At 39.5% G+C, this 23,344-nt stretch overlaps 1 protein-coding gene across 7 annotated transcripts in view; it reads right to left on the reverse strand.

Moving 5' to 3' along the window:
• LOC135097467 (uncharacterized) overlaps nucleotides 1–23,344 on the reverse strand; it is a 192,307-nt gene that overhangs the window by 136,561 nt on the left and 32,402 nt on the right. For 5 of the 7 annotated variants that reach the window (XM_063999409.1, XM_063999410.1, XM_063999412.1 and 2 more), the window contains exon 2: nucleotides 9,449–9,553. The exons of 1 other annotated variant lie outside the window; for it this stretch is intronic. In XM_063999409.1, the coding sequence (XP_063855479.1) occupies nucleotides 9,449–9,517 (69 nt within the window). In that variant the 5' untranslated portion in view covers nucleotides 9,518–9,553. Of the gene's footprint in view, nucleotides 1–9,448; nucleotides 9,554–17,197; nucleotides 17,364–23,344 lie in introns of all 7 variants that reach the window. One more of the 7 variants, XM_063999408.1, reaches the window with a different exon arrangement.

Raw genomic sequence — 23,344 nt, forward strand, 5'->3', positions numbered from 1 at the left:
AGTCATAAGAAGATGGAAATTCAGAAACAGACAGGGAGTTCCAAAGTTTACCAGAAAAAGGGATGAATTACTGAGAATACTGCTTAAATCTTGCATGAGAGAGGTGGACAGAACAGGGATGAGAGAAAGAAGAAAGTCTTGTGCAGCGAGGTCGCGGGAGAAGGGGAGGCATGCAGTTAGCAGGATCATAAGAGCAGTTATTATGAAAATAGCATTAGAAGACAGCAATAGACGCAACATTGCGGCGAAGAGAGGGAGGCTGAAGGTAGTCTGTTGGAAGAGAGGAGTAGATGAGACGAAAAGCATTTGATTCCACCCTGTCTAGAGGAGCGGTATGAATGGAAACCCTCCAAGACGTGTGAAGCATATCCCATGGACGAATAAGGCCCTTGTATAGAGCAAACAGCTGAGGGGGCTAGAAAAACTGGCGAAGACGTCTCAGAACATCTAACTTCATAGAAGCTGTTTTAGTTAGAGATGAGATGTGAAGTTTCCAGTTTAGATTATAAAAAAACACAGACCAAGGATGTTCAGTGTAGAAAAGGGAGACAATTAAAGAAAAGGGGGACAGATGTCTGCAAGATTGTGTCGAGTTGATAAATGGAGGAATTGAGTTTTTTGAGGCATTGAACAATAACAAGTTAGAGAGATCAGAAGTATGGTGTTTCGTGGCTTCCCTGTGTAAACTGTTTACTTACTGTAGGGTTGGACGTCTATTAAAAGGCGTGGAAAACTACAGGGTGGTATCATAAGCAGAGGAGTGGATAGGACAAGAAATTTGGTTTAGAAAGTCATTGATGAATAATAGGAAGAGAGTGGATGACAGGACAGAACCCTGAGAAACACTATTGTTTAAAGATTTCGGAGAAAAACAGTGATCGTCCACCACAGCAACAACAGAACGGTCAGAAAGGAAGCTTGAGATGAAATTGCATCGAGAAGGATAGAACCTGTAGGATGGTAGTTTGGAAATTAAAGTTTTGTGCCAGACTCTATCAAAAGCTTTCGATATGTTTAAGGCAACAGCAAAAGTTTTACCAAAATCTCTAAGAGGATGACCAAGACTCAGTAAGGAAAGCCAGAAGATCACCAGTAGAGCGGCCTTGACGGATCCCATACTAACGATCAGATAGAAGGTTGTGAAGTGATAGATCTTTGAGAATCTTCCTGTTGAGGATAAATTCAAAAACTTTAGATAGACAGGAAATTAAAGCAACAGGACGGTAGTTTGAGGGATTAGAACGGTCACCCTTTTTAGGAACAGGCTGAATGTAGGCAAACTTCCAGCATGAAGGAATCTTCGGAGTGGGTAGCTACATATTAAGGACGTATCCAAGTCTCGTCCTCAGCTGTCTCTCTTATCTCTCTTTCTCTCTCTCACATCCCTTCCTCCATTATTCTTTTCTCATTTGTTCTTACTTCTTTCTTCGTTTTATATTGCGTTATCTCAGTGTACACAGCACGCCCCCGTCATAAACAAAAATTCTCGGAAGACATACAAAAGTCAAGAGTAGAATGGCCTTGACAGAACCCAGGAGGTGATAGATGTTTAAGAAGAAGTAAAGTTATTGGAGTTGCTTTTGGTTAGGTGCCAGAAGTCACGATAGGAATTAAATCCTGAAAAATTTTGAAACTTTCTATTAATGAAGGAGTTTTTGGGTATTTGGAAAGCAGACTTGGCATGGTTCCGGGCAGAAATATAAAGTGTATGAGATTATGGTGATGGAAGGCTCAAGTACCTTTAGTGAGCCACCTCTCTATCATGTAAAGCACGTGAACTGGCTGTGTTAAACAAAGGTCTGGAAGGTTTAGGTCGAGTGAGGAATGTACGCCTACATTCCAGACACTATAACCTCTGTTATGCGCTCGGCACACACATACGTGTCTCTGACACGGAAGTAGTAGTCATTCGAAGAAAAATCAGGAAAATACCTCCTCAGGTCCTCCCAACTAGCACAGGCAAAACGCTCGAGGCACCTCCTCTTAGGGGGATCCTGAGGGACTGGAGCAATAAGACAAGATACAGATATGAGATTGTGATTGGAGGAGCCGAACGGAGTAGAGAGGATGACAGCATAAGCAGAAAGATTAGAGGTTAGGAAAAGGGCTTATGTTGTGGGTTTGTTGTTTTGTGACGGCCACGTGTGTGTGTGTGTGTTTGGCTCCATGTGCGGGGATGGGTGTGCTGTTTCCTGGGAAAGAACAACCGTTAGCTCTTTGTGGCGATACCTATGTCATGAAGGGACCGTCAGAAAGACTGACAAGTGATAATAGTGCTACATCTGACGGTGAGACGCAGGCTTGGCGGTGTCACACCCGAGAAGTATTTTATTTTGTTAAGAAAGGCCCAAGGGCGCCTCTTATTTTTGCCAAAGAAGTGGAATTTTTGTTTCATCATTTTTTATGTATGTGGCACGGAGGCTCCATGGAGCCATGAATGGGCAAATAGGAGTGATGTTGTAGGCTGTGAAGGACCAGTTGTGAGACTGATGTGTTCTCAAGAGATATATGAACGGGCAAACGCGAGTGGTGTGGGTAGTGAAGAGCCGAGTGAGAGTAGCGTTTGTCAAGAAGTATTTTCGCTAGCCCGCCGTATTGATGATAAAACAGGAGAATTCGGTCCCTGGTGGGATCATTGTGTGTTGCAAGTGGCAGGGATATCATTGTTGCGTGGTGACTCTGAAGTTTCTACAGTATGGAGAAGATACAGATGGAGTACAGTGTTTAATGAAGAGAGGACGAGAGGTGAGAGTGAGTGGAAAAATAGAGAATGGAAAGGACCGGAGCAACCGTAGCTGTTGGAGAAAAGAGATGACTAAGATACCTTGCAGAAGAGAAATTGCACGCCGATATAGATGTGAAGACCGCAGGTCCTGGCTTAGTACCAGAGGCAGGTCTGGGAGGAGGAGGTGGAGAAAAAAGAAGCACCAGTCTGAGTTGGAGGGCCAAGTGGGAGCTCTGTTGTTTTCAGATTTTATACTAGTTAATTATTTTAGTGCTGTAGTAATTTTTTATATTTTGTGATGAGTTTACGCCTCTTGTTTGGATCTGCTGATGTGCCCAATGAATAGTATGTAGATTCTGAATTTATTGTTCCTAAAACTTTCATAAGCTTTTGTAAGTCTTCCGAGAATTATTGTTTATGAAGGGGGCGTGCTGTGTGCACCGAGATAACGCAATATAAAACGAAGAAAGAAGTAAGGACAAATGAGAAAAGAATAATGGAGGAAGGGATAAGAGAGAGAGATAAGAGAGACAGCTGGGGACGAGACTTGGATAAGTCCTTGATATGTAGCTACCCAGCCCGAAGATTCCTTCTTGCTGGAAGTTTGCCTACATTCAGCCTGTTCCTAAAAAAAGGGTGACCGTTCTAATCCCTCAAACTACCGTCCTATTGCTTTAATTTCCTGTTTATCTAAATTTTTTTAATCTATCCTCAACAGGAGGATTCTCAAAGATCTATCACTTCACAACCTTCTATCTGGTCGCTAGTATGGGTTCCGTGAAGGCCGCTCTACTGGTGATCTGGCTTTCCTTGGTCTTGGTCTTGGTCATCCTCTTAGAGATTTTGGTGAAACTTTTGCTATTGCCTTGGACATATCAAAAGCTTTTGATAGAGTCTGGTAATTTCCAAATTACCTTCCTAGGACTTCTATCCTTCTCTCTGTAACTTCATCTCAAGTTTCCTTTCTGAGCGTTCTATTGCTGCTGTGGTAGACGCTCACTGTTCTTCTCCTAAATCTATTAACAGTGGTGTTCCTCAGGGTTCTGTCCTGTCATCTACTCTCTTCTTATTATTCATCAATGACCTTCTAAACCAAACTTCTTGTCCTATCCACTCCTCTGCTTATGATGCCACCCTGCACTTTTCCACGTCTTTTCATAGACGTCCATCCCTTCAGGAAGTAAACATTTCACGCAGGGAAGCCACAGAACGCCTGACTTCTGATCTTTTTAAAATTTCTGATTGGGATAGAGCAAACTTGTTCAATGTCTCAAAAACTCAATTCCTCCATCTATCAACTCGACACAACCTTCCAGACAACTATCCCCTCTTCTTCAATGACACTCAACTGTCCCCCTCTTCTACACTGAACATCCTCGGTCTGTCCCTTACTTATAATCTGAACTGGAAACTTCACATCTCATCCCTAGCTAAAACAGCATCTATGAAGTTAGGTGTTCTGGGACGTCTTCGCCAGTTTTTTTTCTCAAGCCCCCCCCCCCCTCGCTGCTAATTCTGTACAAGGGCCCTATTCTGCCCATCTCTCTAACGCAAGAATTAACCAGTATTCTCAATCATTTATCCCTTTCTCTGGTAAACTCTGGAACTCCCTGCCTGCTTCTGTATTTCCACCTTCCTATGACTTGAATTCCTTCAAGAGGGAGGTTTCAAGACACTTATCCTTCAATTTTTGACTACCGATTTGGGCCGTTTTATGGGACTGGCATCTCAGTGGGATTTTTTTTTATTTATTGGATTTTTGTTGCCCTTAACCTGTGTCCCTCCTACATGAAAGAAAATAAGTAAATAAAATGAATAAATAAATAAATAAATAAATAAATAGATAAATAAATAAATAAATAAATAAATAAATAAATATATATATATATATATATATATATATATATATATATATATATATATATATATATATATATATATATATATATATATATATTTTTATATATTTTTATTTTCAGAGTTTATTTCTCCTACCCAGCAGCAGGTCACAACTTCTGACTTATACCAGGTACCTAATCACTGCCAGGTGAACAGGAGGTAAACTGTAAGGAAGTCCGCCCAATGATTTCTAACCTAACCCGGGGACCGAACCCGGGCCCTCCCGTGTATGAATCAGACGCGCTAACCATTGCACTACCAGGTGTGTGTGTGTGTGTGTGTGTGTGTGTGTGTGTGTGTGTGTGTGTACGTGGTTGGTGCTTGCTGGATACTGGTACTGATTTTATATCATATTCTTGGCAACTCCTACACAGTTGTCCTACCTTCTGTGCAATTTTCTTTCTGTCGATAATAATTAAATAACACAGGCCGGGTGACTGTAAACCCTTTAACACAGTAAACTGTATATTCCATCAAATATTTGGTATTCTTAATATTCCTTTGACAACTGGCAACTCATTATCACATCACACCAAATGGAAAGAGAGAGAGAGAGAGAGAGAGAGAGAGAGAGAGAGAGAGAGAGAGAGAGAGAGAGAGAGAGAGAGAGAGAGAGAGAGAGAGAGAGAGAGAGACTAGTGTGTGAATTGGAGTAGGCTAAGTTTGCGTAAGAACGAGGGTAAGAGTGGCTGATTTAAGTGAAAGGTAAATGTGAGTGGGAAATTGATAGAGAGAGAATGGGTGTAGATAGGAGGGAATAAGTGAAAATACGAGTAAACATGACAGTGTGAGTCACCATGTGTGGAAAATATGTGTTAGATTATGAAAAAAAAAAAAAAGGATTAAGTGTGAGAGCGGCTGGGAATGGGGATGGGAGTGAGTGTTCATTAGAGTGAGACTGAGAGAGTCAGTATAAATGATGAAATGCAGGCGTGATTGGGAGCGAAATTTATCAAAAGATGAAGTTAGAGTAAGAATGATCCTGACTCCGCATCTGCATCTGCAACCGCGAATATCGATGTGAAAATAATCCGCAACCGCACCCGCATCCGCCCAAAAAATAAATAGATAAATAAAAAAATACATATATATATATATATATATATATATATATATATATATATATATATATATATATATATATATATATATATATATATATATATATATATATATATATATATATATATATATATATATATATATATATATATATATATATATATATATATATATATATATATATATATATATATATATTAAGCTCCGGACTATTATCCGCAACCACATTTTATGAAAAATGCCTGTTTGGTTCTGCTCCCGCCCCCACGGATCTATAAAGAAATTGTATCCAATACATCACTAGTTCAGATGCTACTCGATAGTTCCCAGTGCGGCAGTGCGCAGGGCAGAGTCCCCTATATTGAGAACGTTTATTTCCCCCACCCCCAACACTCCTTAACCCATTTTACACCACTGCCCTCATTTGAGGACACTTGATAACACATAATTTTTCCATGTTATGAAAACAAATGTAAGTTACAGCACAGTACGAGTATAATGTTGAAGCTGATTTATTCGTGACGTATATAAATAAAAAAAACTTAAGGTTTAATGACCTCTATGACTGTAGTTTTGACTCTGAAATTCGTGGAAATTTCTCCCTCAAAATCAGTAAAATCAGTCAGTATGCTGACTTCCTCATTCATGAGAGGAACTGTTATTTTGTTGTGCTTTATTCTCAAGAAGATGCAGTATTATTCCCATAATACCCCAGTGAACTATCTTAAGTAGAAAATAATAATTGATATTACAAAATGTCTGTCCTCAAAAGAGGACACTGGGATGATAACGTGGCAGCGCGTCACAACAGGTTCAGGGTGGTGCACGCTGTAGAGCGAACTGAAGCCTCATTCCAACGTAGACCACCGCATGGTGCTTGTGTAATCAGGCGCAGAGGATGGTAATATGGCATATGAGATGATATATATAAGTATGTGTGTGTGTGTGTGTGTGTGTGTGTGTGTGTGTGTGTGTGTGTGTTTACTCTGTTTTCTATCATATACTTGTTGACTTTGGTATTGCTGCATTGAGCTGTTTCTTTCGGCATCATGTTTGGTTGTACTGCAGATGGCGAAAGCAACCCATTCTTCACTGACGCTAGATGAAGCACTTGCCTTGTTGTATGAAGAGGACGCCGAGGGAGAAATTGAAAAAAGTTATATGATTATTGTATCACTAGATGTAGATGAACTGACTGACGAAGAGGATATCAATGATGATTTAATTGGTGAAATCTCTGTTCAAGATGTACCAGGTACACTAGAAGTTCATGTGGACAAGGATGTCACTGAGGAATGTGCTGTATACAAAGATAAACCCACCAGAAAAAAAAAACAAAAAGTTGATGACTCCAAATATCTATGAGTTTGTTATCAGAGAGACAGCTCGCTATGCAGTTACAAGTAGGAATAAGAGTGATTTTACTCTTAGTGCTGATGAACTCAAAACATTCATGGGAATACTACTTTTCTCAGGATATCACAGAGTGCCATCCGAAAAGGACTACTGGTCTAGTGATGAGGACCTTTGTGTCCCAATCATCAGGAAAGCAATGTCTAGAAATCGTTATCAGTTTCTGAAAAGTGTTACCCATTTTTGCAATAATGAAGAAGCCAACAAACACGAAGATGACAAAAGATTCAAGATTCGGTTTCTAATTTCACTGATAAAAAAATCATTTCAGCAGTTTGGTATACTTGAAGAATGCATTTCTGTAGATGAGATGATCGTAAAATACTACAGTTTGTTCCTAAGAGGGAAGCCAATCAGATTTGGCTGTAAATTGTGGGCCTTGTGTGGAACATCAGGCTACTGATATAATTTTGATTTATACTGTGGCAAGAAGTCTGCAGATGAGGGGACTGACGGTATGTTGCTTGGAAATAAAGTTGTCATGAATATGTTGGAGGCTGTAAAAATCCCTAATTCACATTCAGCGTTCTCCGACATCTTTTTTACGGGATGTGATTTGCTGGTCCATCTAAGGAACCTTGGTTACCAGGCCACAGGTACAATAACAGAAAACAGACTCAACAAATGTCCTCTAAAGCCAACAAATGTTATGAAGGAGAAAAGAGGCTCCTATGACTCTGCGTTTGACACCAATGAGGAAATTCTCTTTCTCAGGTGGTCAGACAACAAGTGTGTGTGCGATGGAACAAACTATGATACCATTGAACCTATCCAAAAGATAAAGAGATGGCAGAGTCAAATAAGAGGAAAAGGTGATGTTTCTCAGCCAAATGTTCTGAAAAATTATAGTGCTCACATGAGAGGTGTAGATCATCATGACTGGTTGGCTGCAAAGTTTTTTTTTTTTTTTTTTATGTAGGAGGGACACTGGCCAAGGGCAACAAAAATTCAATAAAAAAAATGCCCACTGAAATGCCATTCCCATAAAAGGGTCCAAAGCGGTAGTCAGAAATTGAAGGATAAGTGTCTTGAAACCTTCCTCTTGAAGGAATTCAAGTCATAGGAAGGTGGAAATACAGAAGCAGGCAGGGAGTTCCAGAGTTAGAGAGGAAAGAAGTGGTACTGGCCACTTTTCACCCGCATACTGGACATGATTGTTGTCAACGCATGGGTTATTCATAAATTCCTGCAAGAAGTAAAGGATCAGCTTGATCTGATAACCTTCAGAAGAGAGATTTGTGTGCCATACTTGAAGCTGGGTGATGCAAGTGGAGGACTGAGAAGGAAAAGCTATACCCCTAACCCGTCTATAACAATGGTTGATGCTCGCTATGGTGGAAAGTCCCATGTCATTGCAAAGCGGGAGAAGCTAAGACTGTGCCAAAATAAGCTTTGTAATAAGAAACCCGAACTTAGTGTGTCAAATGTAATACAACACTTTATATAGAATGTTTTGCTTTATATCACGAGAAGTGATATAAACAAAGAATGTAAGTAATTACTTCTTTATTTTGCCAGTTCCTAATGTAAAAAAAAAAATGCAATCTAACCAAATTTGATGTCAACTGGGGTAAGAGAGAAATGAGTCTGGGAAAGAAAAAAAAAAAAAATTTTGAACAATTTACAATAATAGCTGATAATCGGTATGATGTTGTCACAAAAAGAAAAAAAAGCAGACGTGTTACGAAGGAAGGCTGTATTCTTTTATAACGAGATAATTATTCTAGGTGCATTGCAGCATTCTGCACAAGTATTTTTCCTGTGTATCAGATTTTATTCTTGATAAATACATGGTATAACAAGTACATTTTTATTTCGCTTTCATTATAATTGTAAACGGCTTGTTATAAAAAAGAATAATAGGGTATTTTTCATGTTTCCTTATAAATGAAACAGAAAATTGTATAATAATCTTTTTCTCTCCTTATTTTCTCGGTTGAAATGATATTGTCCCAGTGTCTTCTTTTGAGGACAGCTTATTTCAAGCTTATTAAAGGAAACTAAAAGCTAAGACCACAATATTGCATCTTTCTTTACCCAGACGAATTTGATTTTATGAAAACTACCCAAAAAAATACTAATAGAAAAGACCCTTGGGATTTAATGGGTTAAACCTTAGTCTTAATAATAATAATAACAATAATAATAATTATTATTTTAATATTAATGTTATTATTATTATTATTATTTTTATTATCATTAATGACATTAATAATGTAAATTATACTTAATAATTATAATGAAAATATAAAAAAAAGAAAACGAAGAAGAAAGAAGAAGAAGAAGAAGAAAGAAGAAGAAAGAAGAAGAAGAAGGCGAAGAATACCGACACCACCACTCATTCCTTACCTCTGTTGGTGGGTGTTTCATCCATTCCTCAAACGAGCCTCTTAAACTGTCAACTCGCTTTAGCGCCATGGTTGCGATGCGGTGCGTATGCTACTTAGATGTATTCTGTCAACAGATACAAATTCAAATTACACAACACTGAAAGATATCCGCTGCAAAACAGGCATCTTGTAGAGACGTACAAGAATTTGTGAGTATATTAGACAAAACAGATGTAGATCCCTGATATAATGAAAGTCACACCCAAAATTCTTGACTATTTCCTTACCATCTAATCCTTCTGCTTATGCTGTTGTCACTCTATCTTTTCCGTTAGACTCCTCCTATCACAATCTCATATTTGTATTCTATCTTATCACTCCAGTTCCTCCTCAAAATCCTCCAAACTGGAGGCGCATCTGGCGTTCTAACTCTGCTAACTAGGGGGACCTGAGGAAGTATTCAGATTTTCCTTGGAATGGCTATTGGTTCCATATCAGAGACCTGTCTCTGTGCTGAGCGCATAACAAGAGATCATAGTATCTGGCATGGAGGCATACATTCCATAATATTTTTCTCGCCCTAAGAAAACCTCTGTTCTTTCTTCTCTTTTATCAGGGAGTGTATATTTTCCTTGATTTTTTTTTTTTTTTTATGTAGAAAGGCCAGTAGTAGCAAATGGTAATGAAAATAGAAAAAAAAACAACTTAATTGAATGCCATTGAAGTCAAATGTAATAAGCAATTACTGGAAAGATAAGTGTCTTAAAAACTCCCTCATAAAAGAGTTTAATTCATAGGCAGGAGGAAATAGAGAAGCAGGCAGGGAATTCCAGAATTTACCAGATAAAGAAATGAATGACTGAAGATACTAATTAACTCTTTCATTATAATTAGAGGTGGACGGAAAAGAGATGACAGAAAGAAAGTCATGTGCACTGAGACCGCAGGAGGGGAGACAGTTAGTAGCATCAAAAGAGCAGTCAGCATGAAAATAGCGATTTAAGATAGTAAGAGATGCAATTTTGCGGCAATGATAAACAGGCTGAAGACAGTCAGTTAAGGAAGTGGAGTTGATGAGACGAACTGCTCATGATTCCACCCTGATTCTACCCTAAAAGTGCGGTATGAATGGAAGCTTCCATACATGTGAAATGAGATGCGAAGCTATTAGTATAGATTATTAGTAAAGGACAAACCGAGATGTTCAATGTATAGGTAAGGGACAATTCAATGTCAGCAAGAAAAAAGAAAAAAAATAGTTTTCTGAAAAGTTGTGTCAAGGTAATCATCATCAGATCCATTAGCATTCAGAGATTTAAGGCATGAAATAATTGCAGGGGGGGAGAGGGAGAAAGAAGGTTTCAATCATCCAAGATGGTTTTCACCAAAGCTTTGAAAGCAGAGTTCAGATTTAAAGATAGATAAGATGGCAGTAGTGCCCTCAAGATAAAAAAGAAGAGGGAAAAATGAAGAAGCAAATTTATTAGAAATATTTTCGGCTAGGTGCAAGAAGGCACGGAGGGAGTTAGATCTAGAGAGATTTTTTTGACATTTGCTATTGATGAAGGAGCTTTTAGCTGTTTGTAGGACAGACGTGGCATGACTCCAAGCAGAAATATTGTTATGACCTTACATGAAGCATTATGTAAGAAAGAAGCAAGAGATGAAGGAAAAAAAAAAGACAAGAAACGAAGAAAGAAAAACATAAGAAAAAATAAAAAAAAAATAAAAAAAAAAATAAGTAGAGAACAATAAGCCGATCGCCCTACCGGGAAAGGTAACTCACACATGCACACGAAATGTCCAAAAAAGCTGACCTAAGACGGTAAACAAGAGGCCAAAATAACAATCATGAAGTAGGACATTACAACTGGATAAAGGGGATTAACACAAAATACCATAACAAGACGAATGCGAGGAAGGTGGAACCAGAACAGAAGAAAGAAGAAAGTAAAATACTAGTGAAAAAAAGGTTGATTTACGGAAGCATATCAGCCCCCTACAAACGCTCCACTTTAAGCTTTGTCTTACTTTCTAATTGGCCAAAGGGAGTCTCTGATTGGTCAAAAGATCAAAAGACGTTAGAATATAGTATACCGTGTAAAAGAAGAATTCAGTTGCAAATGAAGAGGCAGTGGTTAAAGTCCCTGACCAGAGAGGTCGAGACAAGATGGAAGCACATCTTTTTTTGTAAATAGAGCTTAAAAGTTTTTTTTTTTAATACAGCCTAGGAAATTCATTATCTGATGAAGCTGAAAGGAGGAAATTTCATAGAATTTGTGGATGTTAGTATTATTTAGATGTTGAATTATAAGATCTTGTATATCGTGTTTCTCGTGTACTGTGTATTAGTTTACCGGCATGAATATTTAAGTTTTATGGCATTAGATATGAGTTGCATTTTGTGATTGAAATAACTGGAATATAATGTGCAAGTCGCTTGACGGCAATTGTTCTTATTTTACATGCAACATTGCAAGCACGACAACATAAAGTGCATGAAATCCAGGTAAAGAAAGGCTGATGTACCTCCTATGTGCCACCTGTCAGATATGTATAGCACGAGAAAAGATTGAGTTAAACCAAGGTTTCGAAGGTTTAAGGTGAGAGAAAAAATGGAAAAAAAAAAAACGCTTTCATGCCATACACTGTCTCATAGGAAATAGTCATTCTAAGGAAAATCTTAATATTACCTCCTAAAATCCCCCAATTAGCAGAGGCAAAACTCCAGAAGCACCTCCGCTTTAGAGGATCCTGAGGAGGGAGTTAAGCGATAGGAAAAGGTACAGATATGACGTTGTGATGTGAAGAGTACAGCAAAGAAGATAGGGTGACAGCAACTCCACCAGACTGGAAAATTCTACTAAAAAAATGTTGCACTGTGAGGGGAACTAAGCAGTTATCACAAAATTTCCATAACTAAGGATATAGTGGAACAGGAGATAGATAGGCTAAAAAAGTTCAAGACACCAGGACCTGATGAAATATATCCCAGAGTACTTAAGGAATGTAAAGAGATTATTAGTGAGCCGTTAGTTTCTGTCTTTAGGAAATCACTGGAGTCGGGTGAGGTACCAGTAATGTGGAGGCAGGCTAATGTAGTACCCATCTTTAAGAAAGAAGATAAAACTTTAGCGTCTAATTATAGACCTGTCAGCTTAACTTCAGTTGTAGGTAAAATGTTAGAGTCAATAATAGCGAGGAACATTAGGGAACATTTAGACAAACATAACTTGATAAATCAGTCACAGCATGGCTTCACGAAGGGGAAGTCTTGCCTGACAAACTTGTTAAGTTTTTACAGTAAGGTGTACGAGGCAGTAGATAATGGTGATAGTTATGATATCTTATATCTGAACTTCAGTAAAGCATTTGACAAGGTACCCCATCAAAGGCTCCTGAGAAAGGTTAGGGCACACGGGATAGATGGGAAGGTGTTAGGTTGGATAGGGTCATGGCTTGGTAACAGGCGACAGAGAGTGGTAATAAACGGCTCGAAATCCGAGTGGGGTCATGTAAATAGTGGGGTGCCACAGGGATCAGTATTAGGGCGATTGTTATTTCTAATATATATCAATGACTTGGATAGTGGAATTAGTAGTGATGTTAGTAAATTTGCGGATGACACAAAGATAGGTAGATTAATTAGGTCAGAATCGGATGCCATCGCCTTGCAGGCAGACTTAGATAGAATGAATGAATGGACGGATAGATGGCAAATGCAATTTAATATCAATACATGCAAAGTGCTTAGCGTAGGTAGAGGAAACCCACACAATAGGTACACATTAAACAACCAAACTCTGGTAGGTACAGGGAACGAAAATGATTTAGGAGTTATAGTTAGCTCTGAACTCTGTCTAGAGAAACAATGCATAGAAGCCAGAAACAAGGCAAATAGGGTACTAGGATTCATTTTTAGAAGTGTTAAAAGTAGAAGGCCGGAAGTAATATTAAAGTTATACTTGGCGCTGGTCAGACCTCATCTAGACTACGCTGTGCAGTTCTGGTCCCCACATTACAGGAAAGATATAGGTCTATTAGAATCAGTACAGAGGAGAATGACTAAAAGGATACAAGGGATGAGGAGTATTCCTTACGAGGCGAGGTTGAAGCTGTTAAATTTACATTCTTTACAGAGACGTAGGTTAAGAGGGAACCTGATAGAAGTCTTTAAGTGGTATAAGGGTTATAACAAGGGAGATGTAAGCGAAATTCTTAGGATCAGCAACCAGGGTAGAACAAGAAATAACGGGTTCAAGCTTAAAAAAATTAGGTTTAGGAAGGACATAGGAAAAAATTGGTTCTCAAATAGAGTGGTAGGTTAGTGGAACGGATTCAGTAATCATGTAGTTAGTGCTAGGACACTAGAAAGCTTTAAGAGAAGATTAGACAAGTTTATGGATGGCGATAACAGATGGAAAACGGTAGGTGTGTTTCATACAGGGACTGCCACGTGTAAGCTTGGTCGCTTCTTACAGCTTCCCTTATTTCTTATGTTCTTAAATGGTTGGTTTTCCTGGGACATGAGGTAACCATGAGTGAGACGTGTGTGACTCATCCAGAGATGGGTCAGTGCAGTCTCTGACCGGCACTCCTGCATATAGACATACGTTCATGGACGGAAAGTTACAGAAGCTATTTCACCCATATTAGTGGTGGCAACCAAATCCTCTCACCTGACCTGCCAACTGGAAAGAACTGCCACCCTTATACTGGAGTACAAGTCATTATGGGGAATGGGGTGGAAGGAGCAGACCAAGTTGCCCAAGTTTAGCTAGCATATCGCCCTTCTCATTTCCCTGAATTCCAACATGACCCAGTAAAATCCAACGTGGTAGCTTCTAAGCTGTAAAAGAAAGAGCCACTCAATAATCAATAAAACAAGTGGATGAAGGAAAAAAAGGGCTAAAATATTGATCAACGAAAAGAATACTGCGAGAATGAGGTAGGAAGAATAAAAATAATTCCTAAAGCTATAATAATGGCAGGCAGTTCTGGCAAAAGAACAGAGACAACACCATGGAGGCTACCGCCTCGTGAGAATGAAACAAAGGTAACAACAAATCCGACTCCACCTTCGGAATTTGAGCTGCCCGTAAATAAAGGGATGGAGTCGGAATGTGTAGAATAGTATTCCAAGAAAAATGCACGGGAATCAAAATCCAGTAATAAGTTCTAATGAGGGACAGCAGGGCCACAGACAAAAATAACCGGAAATTGTCAGTATGGCAGTAATCAACTCTAGAAGGATATATAGAAACGGGATATATAGAAAAGGAAGGTACATTTAATACCGCCATAGCAGATACAACCGTGAAACGTAAACGTTTAGGGAAATTCTGGTGAGTCGCCGGAGACGGTCAGACATGACTTGGAAATACGTTGGACTCAATACTATCACCTCAACAACAAGGACTTGCGACGCAAGTCCAATGGGAGGACACCAGCATCCATCAGAAAACTAGGTATTACGGATGAGTGGAACGCACCAGTTGCCAGGCGAACACCGGCATGTTGCTCCGAGTCCAATACACGAAGCCGAGCTTCAGTAGCAGACGAATAAACCTCACAACTATATTCCAACTTAGAAAAAAATATGAGTTCAGTGCAAGAGAAGGAGGGTCTATCTCTCAACTCTCCAAGAGGTATAAGCGAAAGACCTATGGAGTGATAATGCTTTCATACATACTACCTTAAGTCAGGCTCTGTTAAATACAAATTCCAGGAAACGAGTTTCCTCCATATAAGAGATTTTTTCGATCATATAAATACAGATCTGGGTGAAGGTGAACACCACGAAGGAAGCAAAAATGAATGGCAACAGTCTTTGAAGCCGAGTAACGAAATCCCTGTGCTGAAGCCCAATGAAAAATCCTATACATTGCTAACTGCACCTTTCTCTCAATCAAAGACACAGGCACATGAGACTGAATAACTAGTGTGGGAATAGTTACCTGCACACGAATCTCCAAAATTACTAAAGAGACCAGAGGAGAAGGATTCCTTGTGTATGGCATCGCTTATGGAGGAGGACCTATTTGGAAGATGGGCAGAGAAACCCTTTGTATATATATATATATATATATATATATATATATATATATATATATATATATATATATATATATATATATATATATATATATATATATCACAGAAGTGGATGAAACAATTTGATTAACGACATCTGTCTTACGGACATCAGATGCTCTAAAAGGGATTTTTTTTTTTTTTTTAAGGGAAATGTACATTGAGCCTAGGGATTCAGCAGATCTTCGAGAACGTTTTTTGGTGTGACTGACGAGGGACCTTGATAGATTTGTTTGCATATTTCCGCGTAGGCTTGAAAACCTTGTGAGATATTCGTTGCTGGGAAGCCATTGGGGAGTGAATTACTACAATATGAAGTCCTGTAAGAGGAGTCCGTGACACAGCTGAAGATGCAGTGGTGGGCTTTGCTGAAGAAGTAGAGGATGGCTTGGCTGAAGATGCAGAGAAGGCTTATCTGTGATATTATTGAAAACAGATAACTTGTTGGAGACAGGGACTGAAGTAGCGACATTCTATCAAGAATGGGAAGAAACAATTGATGGCTTAGAAGGTCGAGAAAGTCTTACAACTGCTTTTCTTGGAGTAGAAGTACAACTAGAGTAAAGGGAAGAGGCATATGTCTTTGCCTCACTGTTCTTCTGTCTAAAAAGGAGTTCTTGTCTGGTACTTTCAAGACTTATGTACTGGGAGTTAGGTAGTTCAAGGATGTCCTGCTCGAGACAGTACTTCTTGCCTTGTCGGGAACGTAGCGATTGAGCTTCCCTCAATAGAAGTAATAAGGTTCCGATTCGCATTGATGAGTAGGATGTGAGCCAAGAACAGAGTAGTGACCGCACCGGAGGACGTTGTGTATAGTTCTTCCGTGATCGAACTTATAACACAAGTAGCATTGCAAAGGATGATCGTAAAAAATCTTTACTGAGAGATAGAAGACAAATCTTAACACGGTCAAGGAGAAAAGGACAATAGAAAGGAAATATTACAATTTCCTCTAATTTTGGTCAATCGTTGAATATTATTGGAACATAACTGAAGGATATCATCTCACTATGTAACAAGATTTTTGTCCTTAGGTAACAACTGTTCTTAGTGCTTATACATAGAAAACATATAAAAAGCAAAACACCCCCATGTTAAATTTATCAAGATAAGCATCAAGGATATAGATTTTGAGGGACACCCTACAACCCTTCTTGACATACTTTCTCACCAAGGTCTCAACAAGCTCCACACAGTTTCGGCTTTGCGATTCCCCAAGAAGCCAAGAACCACTACGATAAAGCTGTTCCACGCTGCTTTCTCCATCCCAGTGACCTTCTTGGGGAACTCCTTGCATCCATTATCTTCTTTATTTGTAAGCCAAAGAAGACACTGGCATTTACTTTTGCCACAGACAGCTTAGGGAAGAAAACCTTATAGATACTTTAAAGGTGCAAACACTTTACCTAGAGCTCTGACGACTTGTTTTATTAGACCCAATTTTAAGTGCAGTGGAGGAAACAGTACCTTTCTGGGTTCCAACAATCGGTCCTATTTGAGGTTTTTATTTTTGACACTAAATTCGGACTGCTGTGGCCAGTCCCTCTTCTGATAGTGTGCCACGGTATCCCTGCTATCCCAAACGCTAAGATAACAAAGAAACTTGGTAAAGCCACTTTGAACACTCATCAAGAAGGCCATCATTTTGAAGTATCCGATAACCTATAACACTTACTCTTCATATTTAAAGGCATCTAGCAAGATCCTGACACTACTGTATCCCTCTTTAAGGTGTACAGAGTGAGTGAGTTCCCATTATAAAGCAGCACTGCTTTGAGGATCTTGAACTAGCTGTCGATGAGGAGGCGCCACTCGTTGGGGTCACAGGCGATTTCAGTTGCCTGCAACAGACCGGTCACATTGTGACAAAAAAAAGAAAGCTCATCTTGACAAGTAAAAAAGCTTGAAAAATGCTGGTAACACTTTCTCTGACCTGATATTTTCACACTTCCATTTAACAGATTTCACTGTTTGAGTCTCAACATCAGAAGCTCTGCATTGAAATTAGTGAGACCAAGAGCTCTCATCAGGTCAATGACGTTATTTTGGTTAGGATAGTAAGAGTTTCTCTCCTCAGGACATTGGAGAAGGCAGTAGGCACCTACCGAAACAATAATTACTCTAAAGCACTGTTCAGGGGGTGCTGTGAACTTATCATTAAACCCAGCTGTGACCTCACTGAACGTTTCCCTTTGAGTCTCACAACACAAGGGGCAGTCACAGCCTGCCCTCTAAAGACAACTCTCTTCCTCCACACAAAACTACAAGCACCGAATAGCACACACACACCATTCACTCAAAATTTCAAAATTCATACACCAGCCTCAGAGTCCCCATCTGGAACCACAAATGTCCCCAGATCGGACTGCCCTTCTGAAGACTACCCTAAGTGTTTTGACACCCCCTCAAGTTTTTCTTCATTAACTTCTGCAATATTCGTGGTCAAAGATCTAATTTTCAATCTGTAGAACACCATCTCTCCTCTTCTAAACCTCATCTTCTTTTCCTCAGTGAAACTCAGGTGTCTGAGGCAACTGACAGTAGCCCCTTTTTTATTCCTTCCTACATTCTCTTTCCTCATTTTCGATCCAAAGCTGGATGGTGCTTTTATGTGCGCAACAATTTAACCTGCTCTCGTGCGCTCTTGAATCTTCCGAGTTTTCTGCCATCTGGCTACGACTACAGAGTCACTCTCAAAATATTTTTTTCTGTGCTGTATATCTCTCACATAACTCCTCTGACTATAAGAAATTCTTTGACTACTTAACTTGCAAAGTGGAGCACATTCTGACTCTCTTCCCTTTTGCAGAGATCTTCATTCTTAGAGACTTCAATATTCACCACCAGCTTTTGCTTTCCTCTTCCTTCACTGACCATCTTGGTGAACTAGCCTTCAACTTTGCTATCCTCCATGACCTAGAGCAATTGGCAAAGCACCCTAATCGTATTCCTGACCGTCTTGGAGATACGCTCAATATTCTTGACCTTTCCCTGACCTTCTGCTCATGCTGTCATCCTCTCTTCTCCATTGGCCTCCTCCGACCACAATCTCATATCTGTATCTTGTCCTATCGCTCCAGTCCCTCCTCAGGATCCCCTTAAGCGAAGGTGCCTCTGGTGTTTTGCCTCTGCTAGTTGGAGGGATCTGAGGAGGTATTTTGTTGATTTTCATTGGAATGACTACCGCTTCCGTGTCAGGGACCCGTCTTTGTGTGCCGAGCGCATAACAGAGGAGATAGTGTCTGGCATGGAGGCGTACATTCCTCACTCTTTTTCTCGACCTAAACCTTCCAAGCCTTGGTTCAACACAGCTTGTTCTCATGCTATACATGATAGAGAGTTGGCCCACAAAAGGTACTTAAGACTTCCATCACCAGAATCTCATGCACTTTATATTTCTGCTGGAACCATGCCAGGTCTGTTCTCCAAATGGCCAAACACTCTTTCATTAACATATAGTGTCAAAATCTTTCAAGATCTAACTCCCCTCGTGACTTCTGGCATCTAACCAAAAACATCTCCAATAACTTTCCTTCTTCTTTCCCTCCTTTATTTCAACCAGATGGCACCACTGAAATCACATCTATTTCTAAAGCTGAACTCTTCGCTAAAACCTCCCTCTCCTCCATCCTCTGACTACTTCATGCTACCTATTAAAATTCTTCGTAATGATGTTTTCCATGCCCTCTCTGGCCTAAACCTTCGGAAGGCTCATGGACTTGATGGGGTCCCTCCTATTGTTTTCCGAAACTGTGCCTCCGTGCTTGCACCTTGGCTAGTCAAACTCTTTCAGCTCTGTCTGTCAACATCTACCTTTCCTTCTTGCTGGAAGTTTTCCTACATTCATCATGTTCCTAAAAAGGGTGACCGTTCTAATCCCTCAAACTACCGTCTTATTACTTTAATTTCCTGGGTATCTAAAGTTATTGAATCTATCCTCAACAGGAAGATTCTTAAACATCTATCACTTCAGAACCTTTTATCTGATCGCCAGTATGGGTTCCATCAAGGCCGCTCTACTGGTGATCATCTGGCTTTCTTTTATGAGTCTTGGTCATCCTCTTTTCGAGATTTTGGTGAAACTTTTGCTGTTGCCTTGGACATATCAAAAGTTTTTGATAGAGTCTGGCACAAAGCTTTGATTTCTAAACTACCCTCCTATGGCTTCTATCCTTCTCTCTGTAACTTAATTTCAAGTTTCTTTTCTGACCGTTCTATTGCTGCTGTGGTAGACGGTCACTGTTCTTCTCCTAAATCTATTAACAGTGGTGTTCCTCGGGGTTCTGTCCTGTCATCTAATCTCTTGTTATTATTCATCAATTACCTTCTAAACCAAACTTCTTGTCCTATCCACTCCTACGCTGATAATACCACCCTACATTTTTTCACGTCTTTTCATAGACGTCCAACCCTTAAGAAAGTAAACATTTCACGCAGGGAATCCACAGAACGCCTGACTTCTGATCTTTCTAAAATTTCTGATTGGGGCAGAGCAAACTTGGTATTGTTTAATGCCTCAAGAATTCAATTCCTCCATCTATCAACTGGACACAACCTTCCAGACTATTATCCCCTCTTCTTCAATGACACTCAGCTGTTCCCCTCTTCTATACTGAACATCTTCGGTCTGTCCTTTATTTATAATCTGAACTGAAAACTTAACATCTTATCTCTAGCTAAAACAGATATGAAATTAGCCTTCTATGAAATTAGCCTTCTGAGACGTCTCTGCCAGATTTTCTCACTCTCCCCAGCAACTAACTCTGTGCAAGGGCCTTATCCGTCCATGTATGGAGTATGCTTCACATGTCTAGGGGGTTTCCTCTCTTTCTACCACTCTCCTAAACAGGAAATCAGGGAATCATGTGGAATGAAAAGTTTTTCGTCTCATCAACTCCTCTCCTCTAATTGACTGTCTTGAGCCTCACTCTCATCGTCGTAATGTTGCATCTCTAGCTGTCTTCTACCGCCATTTTCATGTTAACTGCTCTTCTGATCTTGCTAACTGCATGCCTCCCCTCCTCCTGCGGCCTCGCTGCACAAGACTTTCTTCTTACTCTCATCCCTATTCTGTCCACCTCTATAATGCAAAAGTTAACCAGTATTCTCAATAATTCATCCCTTTCTCTGGTAAACTCTGGAACTCCCTGCCTGCTTCTGTATTTCCACCTTCCTATGACTTGAATTCCTTCAAGAGGGAGGTTTCAAGAGACTTATCCTTCAATTTTTGACTACTGCTTTGGACCCTTTTATGGGACTGGCATCTCAGTGGGCTTTTTTTTTATTATTTTTATTTATTGGATTTTTTGTTGCTCTCTGCCAGTGTCCCTCCTAAATAAAAAAAAAAAAAAAAGTTGCGCCTCTTAAATCTAGTTCAATGACTTCATTTTCATTTGAAGTGTTTTATTTATTTATTTATTTATTTTTTCTAAAATCTGCTGCTTTCTCTTTCGAAGAGCTCAGCAGTCTGCCACTGGCGCAAGGGATGACATATTTTCTTGATATGTGATAGCAGGTTAGTTTCAAAACACCGCTGTCCAGATCAGAAAAAAAAAGTTTAAAGAGGAAAATTGTCATTTTCTTTTATTTTTTTTTATAAAAAGCAAATAAGAAGTAACATTTACTGATAAAAAATAAAAATAAAAATAAATAAATAAATAAATAAAATAAAATTCTGATACACGGTGAGTTTCGTAAAGGTCCTGCTTGTAAAATACATCCTTTGCTGTAATTAAAAATCCAGTGTGGCTTGATGGATTAAAAGATCCCAACAGAAGGGCAAGGTAGATGGAAAAGCATCATCGCCTGCGCTAAATCTTAGCTCGGATAAAGACAGTTTAACCCTATTTTTTTTTTTGTTATTTGCTTGGAGGACTCCAGTTCCCCTTTCTAAATACTTGGCAGCATAAATAAGGTTACCTCGACTTTTCCTATAATATGCTACAAATCAGTAAGGTGTAGGAAGGTAGCGAGCTTTAGGATCATTATGATATTAATCATTCTCTCTCAGAACTACATTGTTTGAGCGAATTTAAACTGTTGTCTCCCAGACACAAATATTTAATTGTTTCAGGAACAGCTTTGGCAGAAACTTCAGACTTATATGTCACATAGCACTGATTATAGAGACAGTCGCCGTCATATTTCAGACGAATACGGAGAACCATTCCAAAAGTCTTGAAAACCGAGTGGATAGCACGGTCCGATACGGAGGCATAGACGTTGATGATCATAAGTGTCAAAACAAAACTCAAGAACTGACGCGAGGGGCCTTCCACCATGAGAAGCGGCAGCAGGAATACATTTTTTTTTTTTTTTTATGGAGGAGGGACACTGGCCAAGGGCAACAAAAATCCAATAAATAAAAGCCCACTGAGATACCAATCCTAGAAAAGGGTTCAAAGCGGTAGTCATAAATTGATGGATGTGTCTTGAAACCTCCCTCTTGAAAGAATTCAAGTCATAGGAAAATGGAAATACATGAGAAGACATGAGAAGAAGTTTAAGAGTTTACAAAAGAAAGGGGTGAATGATTCAGAATACTAGTTAACTTTTGCATTACAGAGGTGGATAAAATAGGGGTGAGAGAAAGAAGGAAGTCTTGCGCAGCGAGGTCATGGGAGGAGGGGAGGCATGCATTTAGCAAGATCAGAAGTCAATTAGAATGAAAATATCGGTAGAAGACAGCTAGAGATGCAACACCACGGCGATGAGAGAGAGGCTGAAGACCGTCAGTTAGAGGAGAGGAGTTGATGAGACGAAAAGCTACTAAATCCACAAAGTCTAGAAGAGCGGTATGAGTGCAAACCACCCAGACATATGAAGCATACATAAGGCCGCTGTACAGCGTTAGCAGCTAGGGGGGTGAGAAAAACTGGCGGAGATGTTTCCGAACACCTAACTTCCTAGAAGCTGTTTTAGCTAGAGATGAGATGTGAAGTTTACAGTTCAGATTATAAGTAAAGGACAGACCAAGGATGTTCAGTGTAGAAGAAGGGGACAGTTCAGTGTCACTGAAGAAGAGGGAATAGGTCTGGAAGATTGTGTCGAGTTGATAGATGGAGGAATTGAGTTTTTGAGGCATTAAAGAATACCAAGTTTGCTCTTCCCCAATCAGAAATTTAAGAAAGATCAAAAGTCAGACTTCTGTGGCTTCCCTGTGTAAAAATGTTTACTTCCTGAAGGGTTGGACGTCTATGAAAAGACGTGGAAAAGTGCATGGGTGGTATCATCAGCGTAGGAGTGGACAGGATAGAAGTTTGATTTAGGAAGTCATTGATGAATAATAAGAAGAGAGCAGGTGACAGGACAGAACCCTTAAGAACAACATTTTTAATAGATTTAGGAGAAGAACAGTGAGCGTATACCAAAGCAGCAATAGAACGGTTAGAAAGGAAACTTGAGATGAAGTTACAGACAGAAGCGTAGAAGCTGTAGGAGGGTAGTTGGAAATAAAATATTTGTGCCAGACTCTATCAAAAGCTTTTGATATATCCAAGGAAACAGCAAAAGTTTCACCAAAATCTCTAAAAGAGTATGACCAAGACTCATAAAAGAAAGCCATATGATCACCAGTAGAGCGGCCTTGACAGAGTCCATACTGGTAATCGGATAGAAGGTTGTGAAGTGATAGATGTTATGAATCTTCCTGTTGAAGATAGATTCATAAACTTTAAATAGGCAGGAAATTAAAGGAATAGGATGGTAGTTTGAGGGATTAGAACGGTCACCCTTTTTTAGGAACAGGCTGGATGTAGGCAAACTTCCTGCAAGAAAGAAAGGTAGATGTTGGCAAAGCTAAAAGAGTTTGACTAGTAAGGTG

The sequence above is a fragment of the Scylla paramamosain genome, unplaced genomic scaffold (genome assembly GCF_035594125.1).
Source record: "Scylla paramamosain isolate STU-SP2022 unplaced genomic scaffold, ASM3559412v1 Contig21, whole genome shotgun sequence".
In the NCBI taxonomy this organism is placed as follows: domain Eukaryota; kingdom Metazoa; phylum Arthropoda; class Malacostraca; order Decapoda; family Portunidae; genus Scylla; species Scylla paramamosain.